This window comes from Triticum urartu, chromosome 6A (assembly GCF_056163025.1).
Source record: "Triticum urartu cultivar PI428250 chromosome 6A, HENAU_Tu73, whole genome shotgun sequence".
NCBI lineage: Eukaryota > Viridiplantae > Streptophyta > Magnoliopsida > Poales > Poaceae > Triticum > Triticum urartu.
In genome coordinates this window covers 134,081,755-134,109,200 of record NC_141878.1, presented here as the reverse complement: position 1 = coordinate 134,109,200, position 27,446 = coordinate 134,081,755, and the positions used below count along the sequence as shown (strand labels likewise).

At 43.3% G+C, this 27,446-nt stretch overlaps 3 protein-coding genes across 38 annotated transcripts; 1 reads left to right on the top strand and 2 right to left on the bottom strand.

The window, feature by feature from the left end:
* Positions 1 to 190: 190 nt before the first annotated feature.
* On the bottom strand, positions 191 to 5,575 carry LOC147964466 (uncharacterized). Of its 2 annotated transcripts, XM_087527032.1 has the most exons (6): positions 4,677 to 5,575; positions 3,719 to 4,520; positions 2,140 to 3,620; positions 1,958 to 2,035; positions 767 to 952; positions 191 to 629 (listed from the first exon to the last, which is right to left on the bottom strand). In XM_087527032.1, exons 1-3 carry the CDS (start codon positions 4,843 to 4,845, stop codon positions 2,162 to 2,164), a joined length of 2,430 nt encoding a protein of 809 aa, XP_087383158.1. In that variant the 5' UTR covers positions 4,846 to 5,575; the 3' UTR covers positions 191 to 629; positions 767 to 952; positions 1,958 to 2,035; positions 2,140 to 2,161. The 2 variants fall into 2 exon arrangements, with proteins under 2 accessions (XP_087383158.1, XP_087383157.1); XM_087527031.1 differs by having other exon boundaries at positions 767 to 2,035.
* A 159-nt stretch (positions 5,576 to 5,734) lies between these two features.
* LOC147964465 (cinnamoyl-CoA reductase 1-like) lies at positions 5,735 to 8,440 on the top strand. Its single transcript, XM_087527033.1, has 7 exons — positions 5,735 to 5,866; positions 6,034 to 6,150; positions 6,269 to 6,423; positions 6,503 to 6,688; positions 6,766 to 7,121; positions 7,712 to 7,871; positions 8,154 to 8,440. Exons 2-7 carry the CDS (start codon positions 6,042 to 6,044, stop codon positions 8,220 to 8,222), a joined length of 1,035 nt encoding a protein of 344 aa, XP_087383159.1. The 5' UTR covers positions 5,735 to 5,866; positions 6,034 to 6,041; the 3' UTR covers positions 8,223 to 8,440.
* On the bottom strand, positions 7,217 to 26,098 carry LOC125528575 (uncharacterized). Of its 35 annotated transcripts, none has more exons than XM_087527044.1 (13): positions 25,789 to 26,098; positions 24,379 to 24,710; positions 22,877 to 22,969; positions 22,689 to 22,780; positions 20,796 to 20,910; positions 17,192 to 17,386; positions 15,199 to 15,756; positions 14,508 to 14,558; positions 14,360 to 14,399; positions 14,176 to 14,270; positions 13,790 to 13,846; positions 8,859 to 8,930; positions 7,877 to 8,634 (listed from the first exon to the last, which is right to left on the bottom strand). In XM_087527044.1, exons 8-13 carry the CDS (start codon positions 14,514 to 14,516, stop codon positions 8,533 to 8,535), a joined length of 375 nt encoding a protein of 124 aa, XP_087383170.1. In that variant the 5' UTR covers positions 14,517 to 14,558; positions 15,199 to 15,756; positions 17,192 to 17,386; positions 20,796 to 20,910; positions 22,689 to 22,780; positions 22,877 to 22,969; positions 24,379 to 24,710; positions 25,789 to 26,098; the 3' UTR covers positions 7,877 to 8,532. The 35 variants fall into 35 exon arrangements, 15 of the variants coding, with proteins under 15 accessions (XP_087383170.1, XP_087383166.1, XP_087383167.1 ...); XM_087527040.1 differs by lacking the exon at positions 14,508 to 14,558 and adding an exon at positions 9,034 to 9,067 and having other exon boundaries at positions 15,608 to 15,756; positions 25,789 to 26,097; XM_087527041.1 differs by lacking the exon at positions 14,508 to 14,558 and adding an exon at positions 9,034 to 9,064 and having other exon boundaries at positions 15,608 to 15,756; positions 25,789 to 26,097.
* Positions 26,099 to 27,446: the final 1,348 nt, after the last annotated feature.

The following is a 27,446-nucleotide window of genomic DNA, read 5'->3' as shown; positions in this document are numbered from 1 at the left end:
TTTTAGAGGCCCTTGTGCGAGTTTCATATAATGGGCCTTTATAATATACGTACTCAAATTTTCTTCCAGTGAAGGACTTAGCACCGTTTTCAAATTCAACTAATTGATTTACTACTCCCTCTCTCTCAATTTACAAGGCGTGCACGTATCCCTAGATCGTCAATTTGACCAACCTAAAGGAAGTCATATATTACAAAAAAATATACCATTATAAATTTCAGATGTTCCTAGTTTCAAACGGTATAATTTTTATGTTATATAGTTTATATTACGGTGATAAAATTGGAAACCTAGATATACACACAAGACTTGTAAACTGAAACGGATGTAGTAGTTAGATCCTTTACTTTTATCACAATCAGATGATAATTGCTTTGTTGGAACATTATAAAAAAATGAGACCAACCCAAGGACTAACCCTCGTTGGCATTTTTTAATAGAAGAAACTCCACGAGTGCCGCGCGTCGGGTGGGCTGGCAGCAACCTCAGCTGCCCAGCCAACAGGTCGACGAGGAGAGAGCACCTGAATTCCAGAATCTTGGTTTTGGAGTAAATTAGAAGAAATTCTATGCTCCACCCATCCAATAATCAAAATTCATGCAAGGACACAACCTGCAGAATTTACATGACTGCAATTTGAACAAAAATAGAGCAATTAAGTAGGTTAAACATCAGCAATGGCTTATCATGAATTTTGATTATTACGTCAACTCATCATAACAGAAATAAATAGACAAAGATCAAAGAATTAAGGTCTAAAAATTACCTGGAGGAGCAATGGCTTGATTGCTTCGCTTGAACAGTGTCTGGATTTCACTTCTGCATCGCCTGCCCTCGGACACTGACCACGGCTCTATCAATGGACGGCCGTGGTGCAGGTTGCTGCTCTCGCGTTCTTCCCAGGGGCCCAGGACCAGGATGTGTCGCCGGTTGGCTTCCGTCCGTCAGGGTCCTTTGAGGCAGTTTATAGGATGCGAGGAACCAAAGAAATTCATTTATTAGCTTTGGGAATTGGGGCCTAGCCTTTTAGGAACTTGGGGTAATTTTAATTGGGAAAAAAGACAGAGAACGGAGACGAACGAGGGCGTCATTCAAGGAGCCAGCGAGGAATTGCTGTTCGTGCGTGACGTAATGGGCCATGCCTGCTTCTCTTGTGTACTAGTCTATTTTTCTAGAGATATATGGGCCCCTGCTGAGGCTGGCCCCTAGGCCGTCGCACTCCTCGCCATGGCCCAGGGCCGGCCCTGCTTATCGTAACCGCTCATCAGGAGAGGCGAAAAAGCAAGAGTCGTTCTTCGCTTCACCGACTGACAGAACGGCGATCTCTTCCCTCTCAGGCCGCTGGTTCAGCGGCAGGAGAGCGAAGGGACCCCGGATCTGAGACCTAGGCGTGTAGATAGTAGGGTAGGTTTCTTTTACAGCAGCAGCGTAGTGGAATAAGTTGGCCGGAGCTTCTTCCCCCATTTTGGCGACGTCACGTGCGGCGGTGCCGATGAGCTTCCGGCGTTAACTGCTCCCAGGTCTGTCGATACGGTGGGCGCCCGTTCTCCAGGTGTGGTCGTCGTTGCGGAGGCGGCGGCCGGCTACAGGGTAACTCGCCCCTCGTCTCCATCTTCGTCACGACAAGGATGTTCTTGTTCTTGCCGTGGGAGCTCCGGCGGTGGTGCGGCGAGGTGCTGGCGGCTGGCGCACGGCTGTTCTCCGAAGCGAAACATCGGCGCTATCGCTGTCATGCTTTCGCATCTTCTTGGTAGACCGATCCTGCTTCCCGCGCGGCCCGGCGCATCGTACACAGTGGCGAACGCAGGAATAATTTCTAGGTGTGGCGGAGTGTATGAACAAAAAAAACCATGTATAATTCAACTATGGAAGTGCTCACTAGAATACTCGATAAATATTACTTGGTGTTCAACAAATAAAACCGAAATCAAAACTTAACTATTGGCACTCTAAATACCTCAGCTGATGAAGATTACATGGATGATTGAGTGCCAAAAAAAACCATTTATATTACCTAGACTGGCATAAAAATGACCTATAAAACATAAACACCAGAGATAAATCATGAATTAGTAACTAGTAGGATATAATGATAGAAACAACATTATGCAAGTGAAGATAGTTAGAAAGAATACATACCCATAATGAAGATTTACTCTCATTAAGTAGAACGTGGCAATGGCATTCTTCTACCTTCATGTTGAAATTCTTTCTTAATTTCAGCAAGATCAAGTCCTTTAAATATCTCTCTCTCGATGTAGCACACCATTAAGTCATCAAGCCAACCATTGGACATCTTGCTGTGCAAATCAGTCTTGATGATCTTCATTGCTGAGAAGGACCTTTCAACCGATGCCGTTGCCACCGGTAGAAGCAACCCCAACTCAATAAGGCGATAAACCAGAGGGAACATAATATTTCTTTCAAGTTCAAACATTTTCTTGGCTAGGCTTGCAAGATCATAACAAACTCTAAAGTCATCATGTCTTCTCATGTGGTTGATGAACAACTGGAGCTCGGTTTTCATACGCTTACGGTCATCATTGGAGAAATCTGCATCATAGATGTCTGTAAGCTTAGCAACTTTGTCAAAATCAAACTTGGAAAATGAGTCTCTTGGGTCAAGACAAGCAAATCCACATAGCAGTTCTGAAGCCATGTCATTAAAGCGATGATCCAGCTCTGTGGTGATAGCATCTATCGCTGCATAGAAGGTATCAACACGAAAAAAATGTTCTTGAGTAACATTATTTCTCCCTCCTTTTCTTGATCGGCCGAATCTCGGTACAGCTTCATCCATATTTGGAACCGGAATATCATTAACATTACAAAAGATCTTGACATCTTCAAAGAGTGGTTCCCAACCATAGTTCCTCAAGTTGGCCAAGGAAGACCTCACATCTGTAACCAAAGACATGGCTTGAACAATATTCTGATCCTTCCGTTGGAGGAGAAGTGACAACTGATTTGTAATGCGAAGGATTTGCAACATCGACTTCATGATGAACACAAAGCTAAAAGACTCCATTATCCGCACCAAACCTCCTGCCCTAGATGGATTACGCTCATCCTCATGCACAATAGCTAACACTTGTATAACTGCATCCCACATCGATTCTATACGAACTAGTGTTTTATAATGAGAGCCCCATCTTGTATCTCCTGGTCTAGCCAATGATGTTTCTTGGTTTTTCCCTCTTCCTGAGAAAATTTCTCCACTCTCTAACTTAGCCAACAGATTTATGCGTTGCTTATCAAGCAATATATCCTTCCTCTTGCAAGACGAACCAGCGGCGTTCACAATCAAGGCCACATATTCAAAGAAATCCTCAATGGAAGAACAACATCTTGAGACAGCAACAACTACTAGCTGCAATCGGTGGGCGAAACAATGCATATAGAAAGCATATGGGTTTTCATCTCGGACAAGTTTTTGAACACTATTGAATTCTCCCCTCATATTAGATGCTCCATCATACCCTTGCCCTCGTAAATTTGCAATAAGTAGCCCATTCTTACCAAGAACCTCAACCAATGCTTTCTTTAGTGCTTCTGCTGTTGTCTCCTTGACATGCTTGATACCCAAAAATCTTTCAATAACTTCTCCCTTGCTCATATACCTGCAAGGCATAGAAGAAATAATACAATTAGTTAATTAGAAAAAAAGGCGATTACCAGGCAAAAGATGGAACACATAATAAAGTAACCAATGGCTTACCTCACAACCAAGGCCATTTGTTCTTTTACTGATATATCACGAGATTCATCAATAAGAACCAAAAAAAGATTATCCCCCATCTCTTGTTTTATTGCTCTTCGGACCCCATCTGCACAACTTTTGGCAAGTGCTTTTTGAATTGTTGAAGAAATCATTTGTGCATTTCCTGGGCATAGCTCATCAAACGCAATTCTCACTTCTTCCTTTCTTGCTTTGTACCAATCAAGCATCTCTAGAAAATTACCTTTATTTAAGGAAAGGGCAGATTCATTGTGTCCACGAAATGGTTCACCTTGCAATGCAAGAAAACTTACAATCCCCAAAGATGTTTCCAAACGGGTCTCATACTTGATTAATGATTCTTTGTTATAGACTGTAACCTTACGCTTCAGACTTGAGCTTTGATTTTTAAAATCTTCATATGCTGTCCTTGATTGATTGTGGATACTCCTGGGGCCACCAACATGAAGAGGAAATGCCTTGTATGCATACAGTACTTGGAAGAATGCATACAAGGCATTTCCAAGTACTGAATTAATTGGAATACGAAGCCCAGGATCAGGCTGGATGTGGTCAGGATGCAACTCCTCAATGAACTTGCCTTCTCCCCCGTCTCTAGCTATTGGTTCATTCTCAATATAATTTTCGCCTTCATTCTCTTCCTCTTGAACAGATGCTGAAACTTCAATCCGCACATTCTCTTGATGCGCACGCTCTTCTCGTCGTTCAGCAACTACTTCCAAAGTTGGAGCTGGGCTCGAGGTGCTAGTGCCACTGGCTTTGGCAAAAATACTCTTTAAATCTGTATAAGAGAACACAAGAGAAACTAATTGGAGGTTGGAGCAATACCAATAGAATAATTAAATAAATGTTCAAGCAAGTAACCTGAGTACATACATGACACAATTGAAATGATGCGATCAAGGGGAAGAACCGAAGAAGTACAACTAAATTATACCTTTCATTACATACTTAATCCTCTTCTTCGGCGGCGTCATCTGCAAACCCTGCGGACTCGCCGAGTCGCGGCCGCCGCCTTGCTGATCTCGGAGCCTGTCGCCGCCTTGCCTGTCGCCGCCTTCGCGCCCACGGTGTCCGGTGGTTGATTGCCGGCTGCCCGCTGCCATGCGTCCGTGCGGCCGTGCCCTAGCCTCTAAAGCGCCGCCGCGCCGCCTCCGTCTTGCGAGAAAGTAGCAACGAACGACTCGTATTCTCGTCTCGTAGAGTCATAGTCTACCTAGCAGTCGTGAAAATGTGATCGATCGTCTGTGTCCTTTAGCCTATAGTCCATGGGCACGGCCCGTCATTCAATCGGCAGTAACCAAGCCCAATAGGAGGCATGCGCACGCCCCACTACCTGAAAAATACGCCAGGCTAATACACTAGTATATATACGTATTTGCACGGCAGCTTAGGTATGGCGTTCGCCAAACCACGCCATATAGCTAGCTTCGCCCCTGGTCGTACGTACGTACATGGAGGCTAGCGAGCGGCATCCGGCGCGCAGGCCAAACGGTATCCGGCGTACGTGTAGCCTACTTCGCCACTGATTTTCTTTTCGTTGCGGCACATGTGGGAAAGCTCGCCGTCCGTCCCTTTGCACCCACCCACCTACCCCAGTCGCTCCCGGACAACCGCCACCGTCCCCATCCCAGCTCCAACATTCACGTGTTGAGCGAAGCGAAGCGCTTTGGGACACACATGATCCTTGCAACTGCAGCAGCAGCAGCCCACTGGCACCATGGAGGCACAGAAAAAGACATGGCGACGAGTCCCAATGTTAAGAGGCGCACCTAAAGCCCGTAGATGCTCACCGTCACCGGCACTAATCGACACCGGAAGCGTCCAGATGCTCGCCGTCGCCGGCACTAGTCGACACCGGAAGCGCCCTGTAAACGCAACGCATGAGGCATGATTGATTTAACAAAAGCAAAACTGGGTGGAGGAAAGGAACACGTTCCCAGTCACGAGCTCAGCCCAGGTCGTTTTCTTTACTACTATTTCCCCCACCGCGCTTGGAGTGCACTCCACACGCTGCTCGGGAAGAGGTTCACACGGCCGCGCTGGTCTCGTCGCCGTCCCGGTCTCCCCGTCCCGGTCCGCGCGTCGCGGTTCTCACAGGACCACCGGGCCGCGGTTGTTTTCACGGTAATTGCCGCTCGGTTTCTCGGCCGTTTCAGCGGGGTCTCTCTGCCCGAGTGATAAGAGACCGACCAGCGGCCCCGGCTGATAATCGTGCCCCAGCTCGCCCTCCGCCAAAGATTTGGTTTCTTCCTCCCCCCGCCTTTTCAGCGTTAACTGATCTGTTGCCTCAGGCGTGGCCATGGCCGCCGTCGTCTGCGTCACCGGCGCCGGCGGCTTCATCGGCTCCTGGATCGTCAAGATGCTCCTCGCCCGCGGCTACGCCGTCCGCGGCACCTCCCGCCGCGCCGGTACGGTTCCTCTCCCCATCTCTCCCTCTCTCGCTGCGTCCCTTTGCCGCCCGGGATTCTTGGGCGCGCCGGGTCTGCCAAGTGAATGGATTGGGCTGACGAGCTCTTGGTTGCGCAGATGACCCCAAGAACGCGCACCTGTGGGCGCTCGACGGCGCCGCGGAGCGGCTCACGATGGTGCAGGTCGACCTGCTCGACCGGGCCAGCCTCCGCGCCGCCTTCGACGGCTGCGACGGCGTCATCCACACCGCGTCGCCGATGCACGACACCCCCGTAAGTAGCGGCCGCTCGGTAGTATATCCTCCTCTATTTCCGCCGGGATAAAGCTGACGGAGGTTGCGTCGTTCGGCAGGAGGAGATCATCGAGCCGGTGATCACCGGGACGCTCAACGTGGTGGAGATGGCCGCGGACGCCGGCGTCCGGCGCGTGGTGCTGTCCTCCAGCATCGGCACCATGTACATGAACCCCCATCGCGACCCGGACGCGCCGCTCGACGAGTCGTGCTGGAGCGACCTCGACTACTGCAAACAGACCAAGGTCAGACACCGATCCAACTTAATCTATCCACCCGATCTTTGCCTGCGAACCGCCATTGACGCCCCGAATGACGGCAGAACTGGTACTGCTACGCCAAGACGATCGCGGAGCGGGGCGCGTGGGAGGCGGCGCGGGCGCTGGGGCTGGACCTGGCGGTGGTGATCCCGGTGGTGACGCTCGGCGAGCTGCTGCAGCCGACCATGAACACCAGCACCAGGCACATACTCAAGTACCTCACCGGCGAGGCCAAGGCCTACGTCAACGAGTCGCAGGCCTACGTGCATGTCAAGGACGCCGCCGAGGCGCACGTCAGGGTGCTCGAGGCGCCCAATGCCGGCGGACGGCGCTACGTCTGCGCCGAGAGGACGCTGCACCGCGGCGAGCTCTGCCGGATCCTCGCCAGGCTCTTCCCGGACTACCCGATTCCCACAAGGTACAATGCCGTCCTGCATTATTCAAACGAATGAATGATCCAAACTTCGTACTCCCTGTTCAGCCGACAGTTAGAGACGCAAATAAGCAACCAGATACAATAGATAATTCTTCCAAATTAAAATAGCAAGTAGAATACTATTCCTGATTCGTAGTACTGAATTAAGAATAGATCTTTCCACGATCTTGCTTGCAGTTGCTCCGTTGATAGAATCTTCCACGAATGTGCTAATGTTTTTACACAATCTTTGCTTGCAATTGTTCCCTTGATAGAATCTTTCCACGAACGTGCTAATGTTTTTACACAGTCTTTGCTTGCAATTGTTCCGTTGATGGAATCTTTTTCACGAATGTGCTAATGTTTTTACACAATCTTGCTTGCAATTGTTCCCTTGATAGAGCACAAGTTGTTGCTAGTTGCCTGTAACTTTCGTAAAACGAAAGCGATGGCTTTGCTTCGCCTTAAAGACAAAGTGGACTCTGTTGAGATTTCATCCTCAACTTTTGAAGCTTCTCAACACACTAAACAATGACTTAATTAGCTGGGCATCTTTTGGCAGTGACAGTCTAATCCTTCACTAACCTGCACAGATGCAAGGACGAGGTAAATCCGCCAAAGAAGGGTTACAAGTACACCAACCAGCCTCTCAAGGACCTTGGCATGAAGTTCACCCCTGTGCAAGAATACCTCTGTGAAGCGGTGAAATCCCTGCTAGAGAAGGGATTCATTCAGAAGGCTTCTGGCACCAAGGTACGTACAAACCATAGCACCATATAAAACCATCTCAACATACAGGGCGATCGTGTACGTATGAGACCTTGCATTTCGAACATCTCAAGTTACTTCGAGAGGAGTTCGAAAAAAAAGGTTTCTTCAGAAAGGAGGATCAAAATAGAACAGCCACATGCATGATAGCATTGACACTCGTATCACCTGCTACCAATTTGATCAAACACGCATTCCTGATGCGCTCTTTCTGAAGATGTATAGCACACATAGAGGTCCTCACTGTGTCGTCAATTTTTGTTGCAGGTGCCTGCTAGTAGAGGGGGTTCGCGGCTTCAGAATTCAGCGGCGCCCGTGTTTATGTCGAAACTTTGATAGGCTTCCGCACAAAGTAACAATGCAGTTCGCCGTCATGGGAATTGTAATTCATTTGATTAAGTGATATGCTGCTGGCTTTAATAGGCTTCTTGTACTGTATGTATCAAGCTGCCGAGTTTGTGTAGCAGCGCCGTGTTGACCTGCACTGTTGCCTGGAACTGTACACCGCTACAGAGCAACTTCAGTGATGCATGCGAAATATTTTCCCTGGTCGATGTTCTCCCCCAGCATCTAGTTGTTCATCTTGTCTGACTCAGCGGGTACAACAAACCGATCAAGTTGGCACTTGGCAGCCCTCTTTGAACTCTCATTCGTTGAGCCATGCTGTTTTGGCCAGCTTCTGCTTGTTGTTCGTGGTGATCTTGTGTATGCCTCCTCTAACTCCCTTTTTGATCTCGTGTATGCATACCTGTGGAATCAGTTTCATTCAACACAGAGATTAACCATTCAGTGAACCAAGTGCTTCTTATCTGATGAAGAACCAACTATCGCCAGTGATACAATGGTTGCATCGTTAACTGAGTCATGTGCCTTCAAACTGCATGGACAGTTTATTACAATATCGTTACATAATATGTTTTGCATTTGGAAGTTGACTAGCACTTCATTGGAGGAGTTTTGCTATCATGCTACCTTTTTGATAGGAGTTGAATCCGTATGGGTCGAGGAAGACCCAAGAAAAATTCCAGTACCCAACAATTCCAACTGTACAAAGAAAAAACTATCACAAAATACGCAGAATCATTTCAAAGTTACATCAAGATTATAACATTTTGGAATACGATAGTTTTGCATACTGTTATTATACCTCCATACAGACCATGTGTGAAGGACTCTTCCTGCTGACGCATAAAATCAAACCTCAGCACGTTTAAACAAGAAATAATCCCAGCACGTTCAACATATACTCCTATGCCAATTCGCGGTACGTGTATACTCTCTTCCTGCCGAGCGTATTTCCCAGCCAAGACTATCATGAACACAGGTGCAGTGCATACATGCACGACACGGCGGCACCATATGCATGCATGGTGGGATCGACAGCGCACGCCTAGAGGCAGGACAAACCTGCAGCATGCAGCAAGGCTACGACACTAGGCGTGATGCCTCATCGAGTGTGGCAGGTGAGGCAATCGTACTGTCATGTCCTTCTTTCCGCCAGCATTGGAACATGATGATTTGATTCTTTTTTTTTTTGAACATGTCGACAATGGCTTAACAGTTCACACCAGGTCCTGTTTCCACAGAGGCTATTAAGGATCGACACAATCAAAGAAAGAGGGCTGTCTGTGGCTTGACTGAAATACCAATAACACATATGTTTGTAATTCTCCTGATAAGTTACACCAGTTGCCTCCCAGAGTTGGTGGTTTTCAAATACATAAGCATTATTGAACAAAACTGACAAGGAGTTGATTTTAATGGCTTATATGAAGCCATGCACATACACGAGTCGACATAAATCCAAAATTAAATAAAAATAGAGGAATTATTCTAACCATAGTTATACTCCCTTCATTCCTAAATATTTGTCTTTCTAGAGATTTCAACAGGTGACTACATACGGAGCAAAATGAATGAATCTATACTCTAAAATATGTCCATATACATCTGTATGTGGTAGCCACCATTTGAAATTTCTAAAAAGACAAATATTTAGGAACGGAGGGAGTAGTTACGACCAATACCATATATCATGAAAATGGCTGGAGAGTGGATGCATGATGCACATATTACTAGCTAGTTCGTCTTCAAAAAACTTGTACACACAGTATACTTGAATAGAATCATAGGGAGATATGAGTATAAAATTCAAACAAAAGTAGCTAAAACTATTTGCTATTTGCTGCGAACTATATCAGATTTCTTCTATGGGCCGGAATGCTTTAGAGATAGTACATTGACATAATTAGCTGCAATAGGGGTTCCAAGGAGCCATCTTGCCACTGAGTGTATGGTAAACTTACATGTAATAAGGTTCATTATAAGAACTTCATTTCCTGATGTAAAGCTGCCCCGGTGCAAGCTTTCTTTGTTTTCCCTTTCATTCCGCATGTGACTTAGCTTGTTACATTTTTTGTGTGTGAATTTTCTCTTCACTGGATGTAGACGAGCCTGGGCTTAGAAATGGATATTCATTAATAATATTTCACTACAAACGAAATGAGCTTTGTGTATCTTTTTTATTATCTTATGCATTCATGTGTTTACAACTAACAGGGTGTTCAAATACGGTTTTCACCAACCTATGAAAGCTAGTCTCATCACTGGCAAAGAGGAAATTCGAACTAGGGCATATCTGCCTGGTTTTTGGCATTGTCCGTTCCAACACAGGAATGAATATCCCTAATCATACACTTCCTCCATCCCAAAATAAGTGTCTCAACTTCGTACTAAAGTTAGTACAAAGTTATACTAAGGTCAAGACACTTAGTTTGGGACGGAGTGAGTATATACCTAAGAGAGTGATCCTCACTTTTTCTAATTATCTCATCATGCATGCTCAAATCCCACATCATCAAAATTGTTGTAGCTGTTAGATTTACCAGCTTGATCCACTAGCATCCATATGACCTATGCATGACAATCCTCTACCACAAACATGCATTAGTGCATTTCTAAGCGAATTTTAAATCACATTGCATTTAATTGTGACGTGCACAACTTTTCATGTTAAAATTTTCTTTTTTCTTATGCAAAATTTTCTCAAGTAGTTTAAAACGTAAGAACCAAATTAGTATTCTACACGATATTTGGAAACTATATATCCAATTCCACGGCAAACACGTAGCGTATCATCTAGTATTGCAAGTTGTTTACTTACAGTCTTGCAAGTATAGTAGGACAACCCTATCTTCCTTAACATAATAGATATCTAGTTTCTCACAGTTATTGCCTCTTATCTATCCATTTGAACTAATATTCCCTAAACTTGAATTAGGTGAATATTCCACATCTATGAGTTCTTCACCCTTTGGGAGAGACTTTCTCCCTGTTGAGCTACAAACAAAGGTGAGGACATTCGGAAGCTTACGGAAAACTCCTGCTACGCATCCTCTGCGTACTATGCCCAATTCATATAAGGCTGGGAGAGTAGCCCAGCGCTTCTGCTACAGCCTTGTTTGTACATAACTTTATTTTTCTTCTCCTTAATCAGTGAAATATAGCAAACATCCTTGCGTCTTTGTTCAAAAAATATATATAGCAGACTTCTGCCTTTGTTTAAAAATAAGAAAATACTGTACAGAAAACAAAAATATTTATTCATAAACACAATGGAAGAGAACATGAGTGCAACGACATGCATTTCCCATGTTGGATGGCTTATGTAAGGTTAGTTACAATAGTTGAACACGCATATATTCTCTTTCTATATGTACAATTATACACCTCTCTAAATGTATGCCATTTTTATAAGGCATTTTGAACAACACATAGATTATGTAATAGAGTATCCAGTATTGGAAAAAGCACCAGAGAGAGTGACGACAAGATATCATTTTAATTAAGTACTCCCTCTATCAAAATATAAGACGTTTTTTGACACTATAACAGTGTCAAAAAACGACTTATATTTTGATACGGAGGGTGTATCATTTAAAGGTGAGAGAACAGTATTGTCTGGTTAGTCATATACACATGCTCAAGAATGTTCTATAAAGAGAATGAACTCAATAAGGGAAAATTTGAGGAATACCATTAACTATATAAGATTCACAAGTTATAGTAGTTATGAATAAGATTGCAAAACAAACAGTTTTTTTAAGACAATGCCCATCAATCGATGTGAGATTTGCTAGACCCTGCGATTCCGGCATCAATATCATGGTGGCTTTTGAAACAACAATTGTTTATCTCTAGAATTGTTAAACATTTCCCGAACTAGCTATATAGCACAGCGACAACACATCAGAGCAATCATTCACACTCAAAATGAACATAATTTCTTCGAACATGTATGCGACATATTAGCAAATACTTCCTGATTAAATTACTATCATGATAATTTTCGTTATCTACTTCTGATTTCCAAGATATAAACTACGAGTCAGCTCAATAGTAAATAATATATACTCTAAAGAAGCTTCAACTCAATTTCAGTGGTTCCATAACTTAAAATGGATGCTACACAGAAAATCACCTTTTATATATAGTTCGAAAGCATGCACATTTATCTACAAGTCGAATTATAAACACAATTTGATAGTAAGACTCTAAGGATGACTACGGTTCAATGTCTAAAAGTTCTCCCTTTTACATCTCTTTCCTTCAAGAAGCATTCAAAAAAGGTAGATCAAAGATGAAATAAGCCACAAAACGATTTAGAATTACTATTTTTGAAGCAAGTAAAATAAACACTACGATATGTATCTTGTCGCATGAAATTGGGTAACAATTTTCAGGGCGAATCTAGCATGATAACTAAGATACTCAGATTAGTAAACCAGATTATTTAATCCAACCACAGCTGAATCAGTGGCGAATCTAGAAAAAAATGGAGGGCGGGCTGGGCTGCCTGGGTCATGCAAATATGTGTTGGATTGGGCCTGCAAGTAGTTGGGCTGGGCCTTAAAACTAGTAGTAGAAACAAATTTTACAGTGCTGGAGGGGGGGCTTGAGCCTGTTAAAGCCCCCCCAGTAGAATCGCCCCTGGCTGAATCTGCCATAATTTGCACAAAATTTGTTAACTTGGACACGTCGCACATATGCTTTCCACATATGTAATGCTATCCTATGCTTTTATATGAGGACATCTAGGGGAAAGGGACGATGAAAGCAAACATATGCTGGTTGAAATTTGTGAAAAACAAGGTGAATCTGAATTAGATAGAAATATGCCAACATGAAGTAACATGGTAGCTAAAAACTAATGTGCTTATGAGTAAGGTAGCTAAAAAGATAAAATAATAATAACTAACATAGTGAAATGAAGGAATAAGAAATAATACATCACATCAACACAATGTATCCACAGAAATAACTACATTTTTATTGAACCACAGAAAACTAACACGTAGATAGCTAGAAAAAACTGCCACCACAAACAAACTTAGCAGGAGGATGTTGACAATTTAATGATTTACCATCGCTTGGAAAATGGGTCTATGGATATATGTTAGACTAGCAATTAACTTGTCTAAAGCGTGCATCACCTTGAATCACATCAACCAGATCATTCAAGAGATTAGGTTTTATTACGTGTCACTTATTTCTCCACGCAAAGTGATATGGCTGTGCTTAGGTAGGTTACTAGACGCGTTTCAGATTCTTCTTCACAAGTCAGTGTTCAACAACAAGCAAGATGGACTTTTTTTTTCTAGAACTGAAGAACGGCTTCAGTTAACCAAGCACACATATTAGTCATCTGGAGACTTATTTTTATCAACTTCTCACTCATAGACCAAATCACATGTATGTCAAAGCAAGGAAAACTACATTGTATAGAGATGCAACCAATAACACATCTTAATGACACCCAAAGCAGCTGCAGTTCGCACCATCAGAAGGAGGCACCAGATAGTATAACCAACAAAAGGGGGCTAAAGAAACCATGGGAGTGGTACCTTGTCCAAATTGATGGTGCAGCTTGTTACGTTCGCTATTAACATGATGCTCTTATCCTGGAAAAAAGAATAATGGAAGAAGGATCACCGGTGAGTAGCAGTGAAATCACAAACAAGGTGGAAACCAAAATATAACCAAGGAGCTCTCATCATAAAAAAGAAAACAAAAACTTGAACAGATGAAATGAAAATTAAAGCAAACAGACATAAGCAAGCCCCCATCAGTAAAACTGCAACAGCAGGAGTTACAGTGCACCCTTTTACAGCGTGTGAGAGAGAGAGAGAGAGAGAAAGAGAGAGAGAGTGACCAAAGGCCAAAGTGAGAGAAAGACAAGAGGCCTAACCTAAGATGCAAACTAGATCTGGCAAAAGCAAAGTGAGGCCACCTTCCTTGCCAAATATGGCTCATCTCTTAGCTTACTCCATGCTCCATTTTTACCCCAACAAGAACTTGATGAAGCCCCACCACCATGGCTAAAACCTGCTTCCATGGAAAACAAGGCAACAGGAAAGAAGAAGGGGGGTTGTTAGGGTGAGAGAGAGAGAGAGAGGGTGCATGTTGCAGTGTACCGGCAGCATCTCCATGATTCAGCTCCCAAGGCGAGTACAACTGCAAAGAGAGAAGATAAAACAATTTGGGGATGAAAAAAACAAGTAACAAATCCAATCATTTATTCCAGTACTACAAGCGCCTACAGCTGCCACTCCTTACAATTACCACTAGCATCCGTATCACTCTCCTCGGTAGTAGTTCCCAGGAGCAACTTGACTGAAAAGATCAAAACAACAGAGCATTTTTTTTACTTCATTTTTTTGCGTGCGCACACATCTAAAGAGATAAGGAAGTGGCATGGTAAAGTCGGAGAAAAGCCAGAGTACATGTCGCATGCGTGTTCTGCCTTTCTTTTGTGGCTGAGTTCCTCTCATAAGCAGGGGTTAACCTTCCTTTTTGTGTGGAAAATTATGAACTATTGAATTGAAATTGAGTCGAATTAGTTCTACATACCCACCAGTGGATCTGAATGTAACGTAAACTCCTGATAGAAAGAGGCTGACAGAAAGAGGAGTGAGCACGCGGCGAAGACGGCATACATGTTATGCCGGCATCACGCCGTGTGCTCACTCTCTTCTGTCAATCTCTCGAGGGCCTCCCCACACCAGGAGCTAACATTACTTCGCAGATTGCACAACCGAAGAACAAATTCCGCCACAAAAGTAGCAAACAACCCAAAAAATCCAAAAGGAAACCCAAATAAAACCTCCGAACACAACAGGAAATGGGAGAGGTTTTTTCTTCTTGGATCCGGTGAGCGGCCGCCGTACTGGAATTGAAAGGAGAGGTGGTGAGAGAAAGGGCTCTTGGTGCTTGGTTTTGGAGCAGAGGAGATGGATGGGATAGGTGGTCGTACCTCCAGTGCTGAGCCCTCCCATGGATTTAAGTACTACCGGGAGTAGTACCCATGCTGCGGCTGCCAAGTAGTAGTTCCAATCAGCAACAGTTGACACTACAGTATGCATCTTTACTTAACTGTCCATAATATTATATTCTTTTGGCAGTCGTACATAGTACAAATATCCCACCTAAAACGAATTAAACCTAGCACTGTTCATAGTACGTCAAAACTATAGCTAGTATCTCAAACGAGGCTTTATAATTTTATGTCTTCAGTCCATTTTAAGTTTTAATGACCATAGTTTCTTTTTTTTGTCTCTTGGGAATTAAATCTGGATAGATCAAGCTACTCTCTGCCAGCCAATTCACACAGCCAAGAGTATCTGGTTTGATCTCATGATATCCTAGCTGGCTATCGTGTATACCATAGAATAAAAGGATAGGTGAGTTATCTGCAACTGTCCAGCATCCATGAACACCATCCATGGTGGTCCCTCCGCTGTCTATGGCTTTTGCTGCCCCCTGCCTGTTTTGTATATATATTACACACAAGAAACTGCCGGCATCGACCGTCCTACATCATATGTGTAAGAAGACATCAGGCAGACTAATCAGCTATCAACACAATGGCAGTAATACATAACAGAGACGGAGATAATTCATAATGGATTGAGCAAGAATACCAATAATGCTAGCAACCCACATACACAGCTGAAAGGTGATGCAATGCAACTATACTGTCCAGATGTGTCCAAAGATCAAATAAATACGCCACATATTCTTTTTACATGTCTTGAGTGCTTGGATATTCAATATTCAACATATACCCTTGTCACATAGTTCATGGACCGATGTTGACTTAATTAACTATGCGCTGATGCCATTATTACCCATCACAATCCCTCTCTTATACATATTAATACATGGCCCCACATCATGTACAAAAAACCATTCATAAAGATCTAAGAACTTGAATAAAAAACGAGAGATTTGCCAACATAAATATGAAGAAAGGCACAGCCTTCACTGTGTACCCTCACAACGAGATTTAAAGGAAGCAAGAAGTTCACTTCTCACCCCCTCCCTCTTAAGTTGACATACTCCCTCTTCTATAAATCCCGGCGACTAGAGACACAAACTTCAGTGGCTATCATCGGCAAAGATATAAAAAGGAATCTCATGAAAAAACTGATAAAAAAAAAGAAAAACACGGCCACCTCCCGAGTTAACATGTTGATTCTCTTTTCTTTATAAGTAGGATTTGTACACAAACGATCAGGTAAAGAATATATTGGATTTAAGTCAAATTTTCAGGCATGTTGACCTAATTATTATTCTTTGAAATGGACCTCACACATTAATCAAGAAGAAAATTGTTAGTTAACTCACAGAAAACCAGGCAAAAACCGATACAAACATGACCACATTGATCTAATTTGGTGTATCAGAAAATTTTCAAGTGCCAACGTCAAGGCTCTTGGGCCTTCTCGATTGTCCACTAAAACTACCGCCGGCCCTATTCACAAAAAAAAAAAAAAACTACCGCCGGCCCTAAATAAATTATCATTCGTTGGTGGGCGGTGGGGAGAGACCGGAGGTACTCATGATTTTCGAAAATAGAACTAGAGTGGTAGAGACGCATGCAAGCTTGCCGGAGATGGCACAGAGGCATGTGAATCTTCAAGGACGCCTAAAGATCAGAAATCTAATTGGACAAAAAATAAGAGGTAGTTGAGTGTAGCAAGTCAAAAGAGCACTTTCAAGATCTACCACTGCACCTAGTCCATCCCATGTTTAGTCTTAGTCACTACTGACCAGTTTGATTACGATCTATACTATTAAAGAACATGGTTAAAGAAGGCTTAGAAAATTGTTCTTTCAAAAGCTCTAGGATATTACCTTAATTAATGAGCTGATGTTACATCCTTAAAAGGACAGAAATTCGCTTTCATCATTTTTACAAAAAAATATTAATGAGAGAGAGAGAGAGACAGAGACAGAGAGGTTACCTTAATGCACTGCTTAGTGATTACTGGCAGTCATCAGTGCGTGTGGTACCGAAGGCATGCCCCGATGCGATGTGGTCGCCGGCGGTAGGCCCCAAGACGTTATCTTGTGGTACCTTTTCCCATCATCCAATAGGAGCAGCCATTTTCAACCCCCACGGCCGCGAAAGGTGGCATGCGTACGCCCTGGTCTTCCCTCTTTCCAGTAAAGAATCCGGCCGGGAAAAGTAAAAAGAAAAAGAAGCAGTGTGAGGGCAAGAAAAATCACCTAGAAATATATAGAAACGAAAAGGCATAATCGCCTTTTTCTCCTATTTTCTCTGCGTCTCGTTCTCGAGGTGACCCTCGGCAGTGGTAATCGTAAACAGCGGGCCGTGTCGGAGAGATTAGAAACGGCGTTGTCGAGCCTTGATTGGCCGTGCTAACGGTGGGCCCACGAGCCCCAACCCTTTACGTGGCTAGGTGTGAGTGGCCACAGGTGCGTGGGGCCTTGCTGTCCGGCCTCCCAGAGGGCTTGGAGCCTCGTCCTGGGCGGTGCGCGATGGCGGGTAGATTGGCCGCAGTACAGCAATGTCTCTTGGTAATTTGAAACTTACAATCATACCCTTGAGATTGGGTTATTGTCAACGACCTCCCTGCCTATGGACAGTAACGTCTGTCTGGATGTTTCGGAGCACAACAAGTTGATTTAAAAAATTTAATTGCTCACAAAGAAATGGGAACATTTAACCAAATACCCTCTTATAAAAACCAGCGTGATTTCAGCAGCTTATGGCAGTTCGGTGGATTATATCTTAAGCCAGGTCATATGAACAATTGATATATGCAGATATACAACTCTTCTTGTAGCTTTTCAAAAAAAAAACTCTTATGGTAGCTTGTACGCTCTCCATCCCAAAATATAATGCCATATATTAAGCCATGAAATAGGTCATTCATAATGTATTAGTCTCAGTTTTTTACTCCGAATATTATTAGGTCTTGTTAGGACAAACCTTTGACCAACAATTACATTATTAATATGTAACTTTTGTGATACAAAATCATAATCATAAAGATACTTACGAATACGAATCTAATGGCACCAATTTTATGTCATATATTACATACTAGTAGACTAATTAATTATTGGTTACAGGCTTGTCCTCACGAGGCCTGATTTGCAGGGTAAAAACATGAGTGAGTATTCGATACCGTAATGTTGTAAAAAATATATATATACTTAATAAAACTTTACAAGGGTTGATTTAGGACAAAATTTACTTCTTATATTCTGGAAATGGTAGAGTGAATTCTTATTATAGCTAAATGAGTTATAATTCAATATGTTCTATGAGATAAAAAGGGTATAATTTGACTCTGGTTCCATTATACGAGTCGTGTCTAAGGTTAAAATACAACATATCTCTTTTTTGTCAACAGTTGGTAGTACATGTTTGCCTAGTTGGCATGTTTTAGATACAACTGATGTCACTACATCGCGTGTTGCGACCATAGTTGCCAGGAAACCGTGTCGCCCGGGTCGAGGAACGGAGGCATGGGTCACCACACCTCCGGGGCGAGGTGTGACGTAGGGCATACCTCTCTGACGTCATTTTGAGACATGGATCACGATCCCCATTCCGATAAGTTTGGGTCGATGACCCGTAACAAAACATGACATGGAGGGAAAGATTCAGTTGTTTTACTTCAAAAGAAAATTATTTTCTTGTGATTATTTCCTAATACCGCTTAGAGGGAAAAACGCCAGAAACTTCACATTTACAAATCTAGCACAACACACTAAGATGGCAATCTCCTCATTCCGATTATCTTCACAGGAATCATTACTCGAAACTTTCCCCGGATGTCTTCCCCTAAAGCTCCAACAAAACATGGCTTCGTTTTATAATCTCCCACGCGGTGCGCCGGAGCTCATGGTTCCAAGAACTCCAGCGCCCTTCCGTTGGGCCGCTGCTCCCTCCTAAAGACATGCCTTCCCTAATCCCTACTACCAAGCAACCAAGCCATGGCCAACGATGGTGAAAGCAACTATAGTTGATCGGAGTAGGGTAGGGCATCACGAGACCTTCTAGTCGGCGTACTAGCAGTGGCGGAAGAGGGTCATGCAACAGCTTGATGATCGGAAGTTAGATGAACAAAGTCCAAAATCTTTCACGGATTAGATTGCCTGGTAAACCTCCATGAACTCACCACTGTCTATCGACCCCGGATTAGGGAATAGACCGTTGCGCCTCGAACCAGGCTACTATGATTGCGACCACTCCCCACATGCATCAAATATTGCATTAAATGTCTTAAGTTCCAAAACACGGGTTTGGTTGGTACACATAGTAAGGTTGCCACACTTTGCCACAACACAAGATAGGCAAGTTTGACCATTCAAATATAGGTCCTATGTGCCATTGACTTGGAAAAGTGTGACAAAATTATATCAAGTGTGGCACCGATTTTGACCGTTTCAAAAGAATAGTTAGAAATGCGTACGAATATATAGCCGAGAGGAACGAAATGACATTGGATTGTTCCTCAGTTGAAAAGAGATGTCTTGAGCAATTAGAGAAGCACTTTGATAAACAGATTTGATCTTTACCGATCTCTTGCTACCAGAAAGGAACTGAACTGGCTTCCCCGGAGAGAATGGATTAAGTTTAGGTATGTATTTGAAAGAAAAATGACAAACATTGCCATACTTAGTATTTGAACCAAACAGGCCCTTAATTCTATAAGCTTCAATGTAACACCATACTAAACCTGAATAATTTGAGTACTACCGAGTGCGACAGGCAACAAGATCACACCGCATCTGAATATACTAGCTCCAAAGTATAGAGATTCTCTCTTGTTACTAGAGTACTTTCAATGAATCTTCTCCCATATGCATAGAAAAGAACAAGTTGCTCATGTACACTATAGACGTCAGAGCAAACTTTGAAAAGGTTACATCAGATTCAGCCCAGCCATTATTTAGATTGGATATTTGGATGTACAAGCACGTGTCAATTTTCTGTTGGTTGGGTTGTGGACGTACTATGACATTTCGTTATGAACAGTAGTAGCTAGACACTGACAGATGCCAGGTACTAGGATCGTATTCTTATCTACACATAAGCAAACAAGTACAAGGGTGACATCTCCCATAGCTGCATCTGAGCTGACAAATCTGAGTTCGATCTCATCTCATCTGCACTGTGCCTTTATTGTAAATTTTAAATAGCTAGTACTCCTTGACTATTTTCCTTCATACGAGGGTTTTTGGTTCTTGTATTTACTTTGATAACTTGGAGTTTTCACTTTTCACTTAGTCTCAACTACACTTTATTTTCCGACAGACGGAACATGATGATGATGTATAGCAGCCCTGTTGTTCTAAAAATAAGAGGGAAACTAGCCTCACCTGATTGTTCAAAAAGATATTCAGCTTATGCCTTTTTAAAATAGACATCGAACTAAACATCTAAGTGTACAAGTAATTCTTTCCAAAATATTATTTTCTCTTATTTACCACATAAACTTTATGCAGAATTTTCAAAACAGCATATTGCATGAGTAATTCTTGATAATAGTAAGTAAATAATACGAAGTAAAGGTCAAATAATTTACATACCTGGGAGATGCAAATCCCAACTCAAGAAAATATCCCGACTATAAACCATTAAAATATGGGTGCTTGGGCATGAACCTTTGTGTCATCGAGGATAATACCAATGTGAATATCACACCTAATTATATCAAAAGAAGATTTCAGAACTATTGGATAATTTAGATGGAAATTTGAAGTATGTATTAGCAAGCAAATAAATCTTAAATAACAAATACTACGGAATTCACAGTCCATCTACTTTGATTGGTTTTGTATACCAAAGCCACCTATAAGAAAAATCCAATCGATTAACTTTCCAGCATTTCGAAGGAATATTATTGTTTACACTGATTCTAGTCTCTTAGAAGCTCTATAGCTCCTTTAAAATGGCAAGGCATATCAAACTTCTGGGATTTCAGTACTGCAAAATATTCTTTCGAGCCCCTAAGAGAATTTTGTTACGAGGCCAGAGTCTCCATAACAATCCATTTTTCTCCTGAAACCATGGTGTAATGCAATCAACGACCCCTAGTCTCCATTCCCAGTTTTACGTGGGAATGAAACTAACATTCGGGCAAAAAGAAAAATGCAACGACTAAAAGTTATTGGGCAGAACTGAAAAAAGTGAAAATTAAAGTCACTGCTAGAGTATTGATCGATTTACACGCAAATTTGATTTTCCCTCTAAAATTACACACCACGCATAGAAAGGTAAAACTATTTAGCGTGTCTTCACCACAAAGAAATTATTTTATTTGTGGTTCCAACTACTATAGGTATCAACAGCTTGCACCCACCAGCGCTGCTATGGTGCGTCCCAGAACAGTTGTGACAACATGCGACCATACATTAATAACCATTTAAACTAAAAAACCTCACAAGGTTCTGTGAAGGAAATTCTGTAACTATCTATCAACTCTGCTACAATACCAAATGGAGCCTACTCGTTTGAACTCATTATACAACAGTGCACGGGATTGCTAAATCTCAATCGACTAAGACTTAACAAGTCTCAATCGATGCTATATTTGCGGGATCTTACGTGAAGATCCGTGCAAATTTTTTTTTTTTTTTCTTTTATGCCACTGACTTAGACTTGCTTAAGTCTGGGTCGACTAAGACCTAGCCACACCCAACAGTGTAATATGAACACGGATAACACACCATAGCAGTAGCAAGAGTTAAACAATTAGGAAAGCAGGAAGGACGTGACAAGTCAAGCATATACTAGACGAGACTGCATGTCTTGATGCAGCTATCCTGTAGCAAAACAAATCACAGTCCCATTTAATTAGAATCTATGTAGTGAGCACTGTTGTGAAACAGTGATGCATGCATCTCGTGTTCAGTACCAGGAACATCTTAAACCACATGTGAGGCAGTGCAGAAGCTAGTTGTGTCTATCCTTCAGAATTTTTTGTATCTGGAATAGTTTTATACTCCGGAAATAGACATATAGCTTCCTCGCACTGGTGGGTTCGACCACTTGCATGTCGTGTAACCTGTGACTGCAAAGGTGTTGCAGATGTGACTGGGATGGCACTTGCAGGCCAGCCAGCATTTAGATAGACCATTGAAGGCGATGCCGGACCAATCTACTGGTCGAGAGCCGTTAGAAGAATTCAGAGTCATCCAGGTACAGTATTTTTTTGTGCTACAGAATAACCACACATCCTTTGACACCTAGGCAATCTCTTTCCCGAAGAGAATAGATGCAATGTCATGTTGTGATAGCTCTTTTCCCCATCGTAGTCGGTAAAGCAAAAGATAAGAGAACAAAGCATCTAGTAGCTTGTAAGATCAGCGTGGCCGGCCGACTGACCAGACAGATCTTGAAAACAATGGAGCTAGCAGGATAAGTGATGTAACTGACAGTGAAACATGAGGCACTGTTAACCAAAGGAAAACCAGCATTACCTTGCCCTACCAAGGCCACTGCTTTGGTCTGATCCCTCTTTTCCGCAGCGACACAATTTGTTGACACCCGAAACTTTTACGATTCTTCCCCCCTGCATTTCAGAAGACGACCGTTTTGACATGGAACTGAACGGCTATCCGCAACAAGCTAGGACCACCGGCAAGAGGAGCATGGGAAGGACACTCACCAGCGATCCATAATAAAAGGTCGGCCTAAATGTCACGTTAAGATTGAATCTCGCTGAGTGCCCCGTGGAACCTACATGTGCCAATTGCTACTGCTGCACAGACAAGTTGTCAAAGTCAAGCTTGGTGCGCCACACCATAATTTCTCGCAGGACCTACATGAATGTCCGACCCCTCCCCTCCGTGATTCTATGGTATGGATTCATTGCTGCGTTCTGGCACTCGACCAGATCAGCAGTGATTCACGAGAGGGTCTGCTAGCTGGTTAACTGCACCATGCACTGTTCTAGAATCAAAGAAACAACTACTTGGAGGACCTGATGTCTCAAATAAACTCACAAACTACCTTGACTTGCATGGGCCCATGGGACCAACTTTACTATTACTTGCAAGAGGGAGTGGTTAACCTTAGAGACTATTGAACAATGCAAATACCAGCAGGACAATCTACGGTCAGGTTGATTTACGCAGAATAAATTTATGTGGTGTCAGCTCCTGAGATAAATGGTCTTTGCTGACATATAAGGTGGTGTTTGGTTTAGAAGTCCTAGGACTTTTTCTAGTCCCAGGGACTAATCAAAAAAGACTCTCCAATAGAGTCTTTTTCTAGTCCCTGTAGAAAAAATCCCTCCTGTTTGGTTTCTAGGGACTTTTTAGGGACTTTTTCTAGTCTCTGGGACTAAAAAGTCCCTGAACCAAACACCCCCTAAGCTTGATTCGAGCAAAATCAACTTTTGTTGATATGATGTATGCAGAAGAGGTACAAGACTCATCTAGACTCTAGTACAACGAGAGGACACACACAGTAGGATGAGGTTGCCACGTTCGTTTGCGGTCCACCGTTTAAAGTCTTCACCAACATCGCTTTCTTTGGGTGAATAAGTGCTGGCTTTAATAAATATATTAAAATTAAAATTCACAATTTACAGATCTGAGCATTTGAATGTGATTTATCCAGTTCGAAAAGTCTCATCTTACGAATGTTTGGTCATTATCGCTGATTTTCATCCTTATGACACAACCCAACCATGGTACAATAAATCTATCCCCAAGACGCTTAGATTTTCCAAACCACCACTCAATCTTGCAGTGTTAATGCCACACTGCAGGCTTGTCTCTCCAAGCATAGGCTAGCTTGTAACAACAACAACATGGCAGCTTCTGATTTCTGATCATTTTGTATGACTTCGTATTTTATGGTTATCTGATTACCTTCCTATATTAGCGAATAGCAAGTGCCAACTGCCAAATAGACAGACTAAATATGACACAAGGATCCAATGAAAATATCTATACAAGCACCAACAAGTGGAAACAAGATCATATATATAACCTATGTGAAGTAGATAATAAACAGGAGATAGCGGCCGTAGATCAGTGCATATAAAATATCAGTGCAGCATAAAATCCTACGTAAACATACAGGATTCAAATAAATACACAGGGATCCACAGAATTATTAAGTTGAAAAAGAAAAACTAGAGTGATCAAATAAATCCCGTACCTTGACCTCTCATCTTCCCGCACACAGTGGCCGAAACTGTACCTCCGCAGCTTTTACTTCATAACAGGCTACAGCTTAAACTGTAAGCGATGTTTGGCCCAGCTGCACTGCGAACCTGCAGAGACGGCCCCCACCTCTCCGCCCCAGGCTCTAGTGAAGCTATAATTGTCCTCCATTATCCCCTTCCAACTGTCGTTCATCTCCTACCTTAAGCATCTCCAACAAACCACATTAAATCTCCATGCTTATCTCATCGTCTTGATTTCATTTTAGGAAGATTCTCCGCCACTTGATTTTTCTTTGTTGACTAATCTGTTTGTTCCAACAAACGTCTGAAATAATGGCAAGATTTCAATAACTATTTCTCAATCAAATAGAATGAAACATTCCTGATCGTAAGATAGAAAAACAGAAATTGAATTATTCGTTTTCTTCGGTCAAACAGTTGTTTGTTTTCTAGAAGAATCAAATATTCATACACCATTTGGAATGATAATTAGAACTTTAGTTGGGTGAACAAGCTATTTGATGGCCATGTCTTTCAACGGCATGGATCACACAGACGTGGACAACATTTCTTATTAAGCATTTTAACTGATATTACCAGAGTAGTTACATTCCCTGAAACATTCATTTTAACTGATATTGGTGGCTACTATCAGCGCATGAACTCTACAGTGAGACATGATTGGGCAGTTGGCATCAAATGGATTCACCGATTCAAGGCAAAACGGAAGGCTGTTGAGGTGATTCAGTAAAAAATAAAATTACCACAACAACCCAGCGACATAAACATAGCGCAACAGCTATGCAAACAGGATTTCATATGAGACAACTGCAATAGAGATCCACATGTATACATTCCAAAAATTTGATCAGAGCTGTGTGTAAGATATTGCAATTGACTCGGGAATCTACAGAGCACGGCATGAACAGGTAATAACTGCTCAGATTGTAGATGATGATCGGACACTTGATAGCTCAGATTGCAGAAACAGGCTCCAAACGTAATACAGAACAGGTAACTGCTCCCGCACATGCCTACCAATTCGACAAAAAAACTCGCTTCGTATCAAACGATGATGAACAAACCCCGACTCAGGAGGTGACTAATCAAAGCTATCAATCAAATGATCATAACGAAGCCACACGCAACTCTACTGCCCCGAAAACAAACCACACGAAGCCTCACTTCGTAGGCAGAGGCGCACAAAAATGCCGGGACGGAACCACAAACAACGCCGAATCAATCACCGGCTCTCACGAACCTGAACCGTACGAATCGCCATCAGAATACACCAAACGACGCCCCAATTCGCCTCTGCCATCGCACGGTGTAAGCGGAGCGAATCCAGTAGAGCTACGAGGGAGAGGCTAGGGCGGAGCCAAGGAGGTGGGGGTGTCTCGAACCTTCCATGGATCGCGAGATGCCGGAGAAGGGCGAGGCGGCTGCGCGAGGCCGTGGCGATGGAATTCGCGGTGCTCTGCACCTCCTCCTTCTTCCATCGCCGCAGAGCGGGGAGACGAAGACAATTTACCTGGGATTTTGGTGTAGAATACTGGGTCTGGACGGCTGTGTGAGCCGAGGCTTTTCCCTCTCGAGGGCGGTGGTCGGTGGGCGGTGGGCGGTGGGCGGTGGCGGATTGGCGGCAGCGACGGGAAGTGCGGGGAGGAGGGAAGGGAACAGGGAGAAGCGGCGGTCATGTGGTCGATTTGTGATGGGCTTCAAAGTCTGGCCCAATCGGGGCTTAATATGTCCTGCACTCAGATATATGGGCTGCCCCTTAAAAAAAGCAATTATGGGCTATTTTTTAACATCAGTACAGACACCAGCGCTCATATACACGCGCATACACTCACCCCTATGAACGCACACACGCACACTCTACCCCTATGAGCACCTTCGAAAGACTGAGCCGGCATATCATCTTGAGATTTACGAAGTCACCGTAGGCGCCTCGTCGTCGACGGGAACGTCTCCTCCCACTGAAAGCGTATCGCCGAAAATCCTGAAATAAATCCAGGAATAATGCGAGCACCAGGATTTGAACCCTGGTGGGTTGGGGATACCACTGTCCACCTAACCAACTCAACCACAGGTTGATTCGCAAAGCAATTATGGGCTTGGAACCAACTGGGCTGTTCGTTAAGATAGCGCCGAAAAGGTATCATGACTAAACTGGGTTTTGACCTACATTGGATAAATGTGGTCATGGGCATGGTCTCTTTAGTCTCCTTTTCTGTTTGTTTTAATGGCGAGAAGCTTGACTCTTTTATACCCACTCGTGGTATCCGGCAGGGAGATCCAATCTCCCCCTACTTGTTCTTGATTGCAGCAGAGGGCCTTTCGTGTCTCCTTAAATCAAGTTCACAGTCGTCTCTTACAGGTATTTAGGTGGCTCCCTCGGCTCCCACCGTCAACCACCTCTTGTTTGCAGATAGCATGTTGTTATTTAAGGCAAGTGGGGAGAGCTCAACTATGGTATCAAACCTGCTTGATACTTATTGTTCTGCTTCTGGACAACGGATCAACAATGAAAAATCCTCTATTTTCTTCAGCAAGGGTTGCCCAATACAGACATGAGAAGTTGTCAAGAACAATTTGCAAGTACAGAACGAGTCTTTGAGTGAACGCTACCTAGGAATGCCTACAGATGTTGGCCACTCTAAAAACGGTACGTTCAAATATCTTCGGGACGGAGTGTGGGAGAAGATTAAGGGGTGGATGGAGAAGTTACTTTCTGTTGCTGGTAAAGAAGTTTTGATCAAATCTGTTGCACAAGCTATACCAGTTTACTCCATGGCGTGCTTCAGATTACCACGAGGCCTGTGTGACAACATCATGTCTATCATTCGACAATTCTGGTGGGGTTCCAAGCATGGAAAGAGAAAGCCCAGTTGGGTGGCGTGGAACATAATGACTATGCCGAAGCACTTGGGGGGCCTAGGTTTCCGTGACATGGAGATTTTCAACCTCGCCCTACTGGCAAGGCAGGCATGGCGCACCCTAACAGATAGCAACTCACTCAGCGCCAGAATTCTCAAGGCAGTTTACTTCCCACACTGCT